The sequence below is a fragment of the Neophocaena asiaeorientalis genome, unplaced genomic scaffold, assembly GCF_003031525.2.
Source record: "Neophocaena asiaeorientalis asiaeorientalis breed wild unplaced genomic scaffold, Neophocaena_asiaeorientalis_V1.1 scaffold78, whole genome shotgun sequence".
In the NCBI taxonomy this organism is placed as follows: domain Eukaryota; kingdom Metazoa; phylum Chordata; class Mammalia; order Artiodactyla; family Phocoenidae; genus Neophocaena; species Neophocaena asiaeorientalis.
Genome location: NW_020175018.1, coordinates 13340283 through 13349427, shown reverse-complemented (window position 1 = coordinate 13349427; position 9145 = coordinate 13340283). Strand labels below are relative to the sequence as shown.

General features: G+C 52.9%; 1 protein-coding gene across 4 annotated transcripts in view; it reads right to left on the bottom strand.

The window, feature by feature from the left end:
- Positions 1-7265, bottom strand: part of TBC1D13 (TBC1 domain family member 13) — a 15592-nt gene extending 8327 nt beyond the window's left edge. For 2 of the 4 annotated variants that reach the window (XR_003005603.1, XM_024762405.1), the window contains exons 1-7: positions 7140-7265; positions 5933-6006; positions 4274-4314; positions 3612-3673; positions 3358-3457; positions 2420-2502; positions 496-655 (exon numbers count right to left, since the gene is read on the bottom strand). Coding sequence is in view for 3 of the 4 variants with exons in the window: in XM_024762405.1 (XP_024618173.1) it covers positions 496-655; positions 2420-2502; positions 3358-3457; positions 3612-3673; positions 4274-4314; positions 5933-6006; positions 7140-7162 (543 nt within the window). In the remaining variant the exon portion in view is untranslated. The remainder of the gene's footprint in view (positions 1-495; positions 656-2419; positions 2503-3357; positions 3458-3611; positions 3674-4273; positions 4315-5932; positions 6007-7139) is intronic. The other 2 variants (XM_024762406.1, XM_024762407.1) reach the window with 2 other exon arrangements.
- Positions 7266-9145: the final 1880 nt, after the last annotated feature.

The following is a 9145-nucleotide window of genomic DNA, read 5'->3' as shown; positions in this document are numbered from 1 at the left end:
CCGCCCCCGCCCCACCTCCTCCTGGACTCCCTTCCTTGAACACACCCAGCTCTCTCCGGCCTGAGGACGTCCACACATGCCATCCTCTCCACCTGGAAGTCTCTTTCCTCTTCATCCTTGGAGCCTCAGCTTAAATGTCACTTCCTCAGGGAAGTCTTCCCTGATGCCCAGACCAGGTCGGCTCCCCCCATCACTGTTCCCACCGCACCTTCTCATCACACTGGTAGTTACTTTTCCAAGCGCCGTCTACACCACAGACCAGAAGTGTGGCTCCTTCACAGCACAGCAGGGCCCTCCCCCACACCCATTACACCAGCCTTTGATGCCTGACTTTCAGAGAGAGCCTGGAGGGGGACCGGGCAGGACCAAGGCTGCTTTGGGTAACTCTCGGGGCAGACGGTCAGGGGTCTGATGGCCCGTGGCCACAAGTCCAAGAGAAGCAGGAAGGAAAAGGCCATCACGGGGCGTCCCTGGGGCTGCCAGGTTGCCTCTCACATTTGTGACCCCGCTCCGGTTCCGGGCCACCGTCTGGGATTTCAGTGTCGTCTGTTCCACCCGCTTACGAAGGGTCTCGAACTCATTCTGCGGATCCAGGATGAGGAGGCAGGGGTACTCGGTGGCCCTCTGGAAGAAGGATATGTCTGGGCACAGCCTTCTGTCAAGACGGAACAGGAGAGGACTGTTACTCAGCGTGGAATTTTTAGGCATCCCACCAGCACCCTGCTGCCAGATGCCCCAGCATCCCCAAAGCCTCTTGTATGTGTGTGCGTGTTTTTAAATTAATAACATTTTATTTCAAAAGCAATATAGTCACGGTATATGTATACATACCCATATATCTTACGTGTATTTGCAAATAGACACACACACACACATATGTATTTTTAAGTGTCCTTAGGGTCTTAACTTTTCTCTTAAAACAAACGTCTTTGCATGTCAACAATATCTCATATGTAAAAACGTATTAACTGCATTGTGGCTTAAAATGGTAAAAGAGGTTCCGTTAAGCCACACATTATACAACAGAATGTTACACAGCTGACATAGGAGATGCTCAAGACAGAGCAAGAGAAAAAAGCAAGTTGGGAGACAGGCTCTAGATCGTGATCAAGTTTTTAAAATATATGTACTGCAGTACACGCACATTTTCCAAAGATCTTATACAGAGCACATTGCAAACTTGCCCTCTATAAACACTGAACAACGTGCTACAATCACTACCAGGGTAAGAACCTGTTTCCCCAGAACTGGGCTCAAGATGTGGTTCCTGACTTAAATGGGGCTATTAAACACCTGGTGAGTAGAGGCTCCAGAGTGAGAAGGAAGGAGGCAAGAGCCTGTTCTGCCCCCTGGCTGAGCCGCCCAGGGTTGGGTCCCACTGCGGGCACAATGAGCACAGGAGAGGAGCAGCCCCAGGTGGCGAGGGGCTGCAAACACAAACGGTGAAGGCAGAACTGAAAGCAGGCGGGCAGACTCAGAACCCAAGCTCTAAGCACTGGGTCCACTGCAGACAGGCCTGCCGGCTCCTCACCCAGCCCTGTGGGAGAGTCACCCGCCGCCAGACTCGCCCACCCAACAGGACAGCACAGCCAGCGTCTCCACACTTCTCCACCAGGAGGAGCGGCATGCACACGCACACAGCGTAGCTCACAGTTTAAAAAAAACACACTTCTGACCCTGTCGCTCCCGTGCTTAAACCCTTTGCGCGCCTGACCCACACCCCTGGGATGGAGCGGTGGTCCGACCCCTGCTTGCCTCCAGTGTGGCCGCAGGCACACAGGCCTTTGCACTGCTCCTCGGACAGCCAAGCTCTGCAGGCTCGCAGGGCCTCCCACAGCAGCTCCTTGCCCAGCACCACAGGGCCCTCCCCTCCCCGCCCCTCCCTCCTGCCCCAAGGTGCCCGCGGTGCCCGCTCCTCTCATCTCAGCTGCCGCCTCAGGCGAGGCTTCTCGACCTCAGGGTGCCCTGAAGCACCCTGAGCTCTGCCTTCAGAGCATTCTCCACAAACTTTAGTGACACGGAACATCTGTTTTGTTGGAACATCCGTCTTCCCGTCCTCCCTGCCAGCTTCTAGGTTCCTTAAGGAGAGGGGCCATGTCTGTCTATTCCGCGTTCAACGCCCAGCCTGCCGTTGAGCCTGCCATGTAGCGGGGTCTCAATATTTGCTGAAGGAAGGAAGAGATGAATCCACAGACGCCAGGGCTACAACTGAAACTAAGGCAGGGAGAGAGGAGAGCCGGGCACTCAGGGCACTCACCTCACCGCCAGCCCCAGCCCAGGCCTGCTATCACTAGGGCCTGGACTCAGCTACCAGGACAACTCACCAGCAGTTCCTCAAACACGCCCCTGCGGGCCTGGGCTGGGAAGGGACAGGGCAGAAGAACTGGAAATCCCCCAGAAGCCCCAGGGGCCGGCTCACCGGACATCTTTGTCGATCTGCAGCAGCACCTCGTTGTCCTTGAAGTACGTGTTCCATCGGCTGTCGGGGTTAGGGTTGAGTGGCTGTCAGGGAAAACGAGCTGCTCTGTCCTCGGCCGGCTAGAAGCCCAGGGACAGATACCAGTCTGGGGGCCTGAGCAGTGCCTCCGAACCAGCATTCCCAGCAGAGACGCAGCTGTCGCTGAGACAGCCTGTGAGCTAGCTGGGGGGCAGCACAGGCCTCGTGCAGCCTCCCAAAGCACGATCACACTCCACACCCGGCAGCCGAGCCCCGTAGTCCGCTCTGAGTACTTCCCTGCGCAGCAAGGACTCTGTCTTTCCTGTCTGTAGCTCTAGAATGCTGCCTGTAACAGGTGCTCACTAAACACTTGCCTGCTAAATGAATGAATATTGTATCATTAGGTCTCTTTGAATCTAACTCATTACTACTTTGAGTTGCCAATTCCAGTTGGCCTGGGTCCAATCCATCTCCACTTCCCGATTGCAAAGCACCAGGGAGGAGCTCGGTATTTGTGGCTGGAACGAGGCTTCCTCCAGGCCACACAAAGGCAGTTTATCCTCCCGCCGACCCTGCTCTGACTCCCTTCAACTATAATATCACAGAACCTTCCTCAAGGAAGGGGACTGAGGAGGAAAGGAGACAATGCACGTGGAGGACCTGGCTCAGCGCTGCACACACACGCTCCTATGATCCCAGTCATTGCTTACAGTCCCGACTGGGCCCAGAGCTGCGGAGAACAGGGAGAGACAACAGCCTTCAGGGGCTGAGGAGCTAAATGCAGAAATGAGGTACTGGGAGGGCCAGAGGGGACCAAGAGCAGCTGCACCTGGCCTCTGGCATGAGGGACCTAGTCCATTCCAAAGCCCACACCTCTCCCCACTCTGCAGCCTCGGTCCCCACTGCGGACCCCTACTCACATGGTCCTCAAAGGTCACATCCTCCCTGGATACACCCATGTTGGCCTTGGCGATGCCAGGCTGGATGATCATTTCCCTCAGGAACTGAGAATACAGCTCCCTGTAGGAGAGAAGAGGAGAGAGGGATGATCCCCAAAGGTCTCACCCAGGGAGCCCGGAGCGCAGCAGCAGCAACAGGAAGTGGGCCGGGCTCACACCACCTGCTCTGTCTGATACAAAGGGCCTCCCATCACCCGCCTTTGTCAGGGTCTCACCTCTGCTTGGCCAGGATGGAGGTCCATGACGCTCTCTCCAAGGGGAGGTAGTTCAAGAGAATCTGCAGAGAGAGAGAAGAGCAAAGCTCTGGCGAGCCCCCCAGCCCAACCCTGGAAGTAGATGGAGGCTGAGAGGCCTCAAAGAAAATGTCTGATAAACCCCGGAGACAGCAAGATGGGCTAAATAAAACCCAGGAACACAGGCATGGGCTGGGGGCAGCCTCCCCTTTTCTCCTCACTGGCTTCCCCCACCTTCATCCTGAGCCAGCCCTTTCTACTGCATTTCCTCACAGACTCTTCCAAACGATAATAAAACTCTGTGCTCAAAGGGGTTGGAAACCAGGACACCGGGGTTCTGCTCCCACCTCAGCGAAAGGCTTTAGGCGAAGCGCAGCCTTTTTTTGTCCCAATAAGCATCACTACCATTGAGCTGTCTGGACCAGGAAGCAGAGGGCTTCGCTGGCATTACAAAGTGTTCCATCCCCAAGGGGATCCTGGAGGGGACGCCAAGAGAAACAGAAAACACAGAACTTCCCAGAAGAGCTTCCTGGGACAAGCAAGGAAAGACAGAGAACAGGAAGAAGGGGCCAGAGGTGGGGGCAGCCCATGCAGGAACCCAGGGACTCTCAGCAGAGCAGAAGCTCCAACCCAGGCACACCCACCTTCCAGCAGAGGCACCGCAGTCCGCCCTCACAGGGGATGCCTGTGGACATAGCAGGCAAAGGTCACGCCCCCGCAGAGTCCCAGAACCCCCCAGTCCTCCACCTCGGAGCCAGTCGGCAGGGAATGGAGTGGGCAAGAACTACTTCTTCAAGGATGGTTTTCTGCCAGAAAGATCACTAGACTAGATGCTAATCCTGTGTGTACTCTCTCTCCATGGCCCATCTAGAATGTTCTTTGGAGGATAACACCTTCTCACCCTTGATATTTCTTCCTCAGAGCAGCCTTTACCAACCACCATCTCTTCCCAAACAAAGTCAGGTCCCTTGACATAAACAATAATAACTCCATTGCATTTCCTTCACAACATCCACCACAAATGGGATCGTATAATGTAATTTGTATATTTATTTAACACCTTTAACCCCTACTACTGGGTAAGCCCCAGAAAGACGAGGACCAAATTTGTCTTACAGTCCCAGTACCTAGCCCAGGGCATGGCCCACAACAGGTAGTCCATAAGTATCTGTGGAATATAAACAAAGCTATGAATGCTAAGTGTTTTGGGCTTTACGGACATTGTTTCACTTAATCCTCATTATAGCCCTAGTAAGTAGGGAAGATCAGCATTATTGTCCCCATCTTACAGATAAAGAAACTCATCTGTAAAGTTAGAGGAATCAAGGACTCACACACAGGTCTGTCTGACTCTAGAGCCCACCTCAGCAGGCTGCAACCCCTGGGGTCTGGCAGATTCTTCAGCTCAGCACAGATGCCAGAACCCCTCAAGATCTTCAGGGCCATGTTATAAAGCAGAAACTAACACACCACTGTAAAGCAATTATACTCCAATAAAGATATTTTTAAAAAAAATTAAAAAAAAGATCTTCAGGGCCTAAATATCACTCCTGAACAGAAAGACAAACTTCTCCTGAAATACTATCATGAACCTCACGAAAGCAGCTGTTGCTACCGTCTCCCCAGTACCGTGAACAGGAGCTAATACCCCCACCTCAGAATCTGCATGGGGATGAAGGGGGCAACTCAAGCATTACTTGCTGACAAAGTTACAAGGGCAGAGCAGTCACAAGAAGCTACCCAGAACACCTTAGGGTATTTTTAAAGACAAGCAAAAGCCTCTGTGTTGCGAAGTTAACAGGCCACGGAGGGCAAAGTCAAAAGCTGCTGGGGTTCAGCTCCTTAAAGTGAGTGTCTCAAGGCTGGAATCTTACCATTAACCAAAGTTCACTGTTGCCTGAGTTGGCTTTGATTCTAAGCCAGGGATAGAACCAGGAACCACTCTGTAGCTAACCAAATTCTACAAGACAGGAAGCTTGCTGAGGAATGAGGAAAGACCTGACCTCAGCTCACGAAGTCTCCCCTCTGCCCTCCAGTTACTCTCAGGAAGCAATCAGCATCATTTATAGGCCCATAAGCACCCTGTCTAAGGCCTACAGGCATGCTAATTGTGGCCACTGCTCCAGGAACCCCCTCCAAGCTCAGGGTAGTCACTGGTTGTTCAGCTCCACAGAAGCTGGAGATGGCCCCAAAAGGCAGGCTGGCCCCCAGAACCGGCCAGGTGTGGCCTTGGGCACCCTCCCCTCCATCTTAGTCACAACGCTGCTCTAGGAAAACCCTGAAAATGGAGAGTTGCCTCTTACCACTAAAACTGAGTTCCTGAAGCTTTTCCAAGGCAATCGTGGGCTCCTTCAGGACATCCTGGAAATCTGCAATCCTAGAAGGAGGGAGGGGGAGGCAAATGAGGCACAACCAAACCCCAAGATGACAGGCTTAGCGACCACTCCTAAAGCCCACAGCTCCCTTACACCACCAGTCTCCAACCTGTTCCTCCCTCCCCTTCGGGACATACAGATGTGCAAAGCTCAAGCAAAACCTGGCCAAAGGCAGCTTTGGAGAACTAGAGATCACTTTTTCCTCTAAGCCCAGAAACGTAGAGATATTCTTGTCTAGAGGTTCTCATATGAGCACCATGAAATTAGACACATTCTAATATTTAGTGAGCTGGCATTTACTGGGCACTTCCTGCTGGCCAGGTCCAACACACTGCTGCTATCTGAACTCAAAAAACCCTAGGAATCAGGAGTAATTTGATCTGTAGACGAGGACCTGTGTAATCAGCATTCCAAGCTCAAATGTATAACCATTAGAAGACCTCTGGGCCTGCCCGCAGGCAAGGACAAAAGGTTTAAAAAACAAGTCCTTCACCATGCCCCCGCGGGGCGGGGGGGGGGGGGGGGGGGGGGGGGGGGATGAATTGGGTGATTGGGATTGACATACATACACTAATATATAAAACAGATAACTAATAAGAACCTGATGTATAAAAAGTAAATAAAATTAAACTAAAAAAAAAAACAAGTCCTGGAGGAAAACTGAAGAGAGAGCAAAATTAGCCAACGCTGCAGGATTTGGCCTGAGGAGAGAACAAACTGGAGAATCCAGGTTTTCTAGCATTTCTAGTAAGAAAAGGACACGTGGGACGGGGAGCATCTGGATAGACTAAGGTACTGGGGCAAAGGGTTAACAAGGGAAAAAAGGACGGGAGGTGGGGGTGAGATCGGGCATCGAGGCCCTGGAAGAGGAAGACACCAGGAGAAGGGATCCAGGGTGAGGAAGAGACAGAAAGCGAGAAAAGGGGCGACACCGAGGGGCAGGAGAGGTGTCCACGCTCCGTGCCCCCCTCAGGCCCACAGCAAAGAGGTTGGAAAGTAGGCGCCCAAAACCTTCTGCCAGGGGCAGGGCGGGGGGTGTCTCGGTTCATGGCCGCATCCGCGCGCCCCCTCCGCAGGTCAGAATGGGCAACCTGGCCAGGAGCGGCCTGGCTGGTCTGCCCCAATGGCCCCTTACCGGCTCTTGTGCAGACTCGACATGGTGTTGACTTCCGGATCCCCCCGCTGCCTCCGCCGCCGCCAGCGCCGCCGCCCCTCAGGGACGCGGGGCGCTGGGCAAAGGCCTCCGACCGGAAACTCAGCCTCAGGCGCGCGCGTTCTGCTCCGCTCCGCCCCGCCCCGTTCACGTGCCACCCCTTCTCCGCTCTGCCGTCTGGCGGCTCGGCGGGGTGGGCGGGGCAAGAGAACGCCGGGAACACGGTCCCGCCTCCGCTCCCCCACCTACGAGGCCCGCGGACCTAGTGCGCCAAGTTTGAGGTCGCGCAGGTGACCGCGCAGTCTGTGCTCCCCAAGGCTATTCCTTGACCTTTCCTGGGCCTCAGCTTCCAACTAGGCAGTATACCTGTCACCTTGTCCTCTTCCTTACACGTTCATCACCTGCAATAAGCTATTGAGTTATCGTTTCAGGGATGTAGACCTTCCCTGCTAAACTATACAAGGCCTGCCTGCTGGTCTTTTCACTGCTGAAACCTCGACGCCTATAGCAGTGACTGCACAGAGCAGATGGTTCAATAAACATTGGATGGAAGAGCAAGACTACAGTTCAGTGTTTCCTTGACTTTTGGATTTCATGAACATGAAATTTATCATAATATCAGGACAATAGAAAAGGAAAGCCAAAATTTCAGGATCCTTCCCAAGAAAAAAGTTGGCAGCCTCTCAGTTTTTTCTCTACACCTATATGTGCATATGTGCATAATTGTCTTTTTTATTTTCGGAAGGGAAATTTTATTTATTTTATGTTTGGCTGCGTTGGGTCTTCATTGCTGCGCTCAGCCAGCTGGACTGCTCTTTGTTGCAGTGCCCGGGCTTCTCCTTGCAGTGGCTTCTCCTTTCGTGGAGCACACGCTCTAGGTGCTCAGCCTCAGTAGTTGTGGCGTGCAGGCTTCAGTACTTGTTGCTCGCGGGCTCTAGAGCGCAGGCTCAGTAGTTGTGGCGCACGGGCTTAGTTGCTCCGCGGCATGTGGGATCTTCCCAGACTGGTGATCAAACCCTTCTACCCTGCATTGGCTGGCAGATTTTCTTTCTTTTTTTTTTTGGTGGTACGCGGGCCTCTCACTGTTGTGGCCTCTCCCGTTGCGGAGCACAGGCTCCGGACGCGCAGGCTCAGCAGCTATAGCTCACGGGCCCAGCCGCTTCGCAGCATGTGGGATCTTCCCGGACCGGGGCACGAACCCGCGGCCCCTGCATCGGCAGGCGGACTCCCAACCACTGCACCACCAGGGAAGCCCAGATTTTCTTTTTTTAAATAAATTCATTTATTTATTTTTGGCTGTGGGTCTTTGTTGCTGCGCACTGGCTTTTTAGCTGCGGCAAGCGGGGGCTACTCTTCATTACAGTGCTTTTTTTTGTTGCAGAGCACAGGCTCTAGGAGCGCAGGCTTCAGTAGTTGCAGCACATAGGCTCAGTAGTTGTGGCTCACGGGCTCTGGAGTACAGGCTCAGTAGTTGTGGCACACGGGCTTAGTTGCTCTGCAGCACGTGGGATTTTCCCAGACCAGGGCTCGAACCAGTGTCCCCTGCATTGGCAGGCAGATTCTCAACCACTGCACCACCAGGGAACTCCTGTCCTTATTTTTTAAATTTCTCCACAGATCGGTGAAAAGTTTGTCACTGGACTGTATAATCTCGAAAGCCCCTCCAGCTCTCAGCTGCAGCCCACCAGGATTTCACTACTCCATGGAGCAAGCACAGGGAGACCTGTTCCTTTATTCACTCATCCCAAAATTTCTGCTCCCACTATGTGCTAGGTACTGTGATAAATGTTTCATCAGAATACAAAGATTATGTTCCTTTGCATGAAATATAAGAAATGAATAAATGTTGACTTAGTTGCACAACAGGACAGGAATTTTTTCCAGGTTAAAAAAAAATACCACCAGCCCTTTGAAAGATTGATTAGAAAGACAGGGAAAAACACAAACAACGTGTTAAGAAAAAAAGACAGTTGGCTATCATTCGGAAA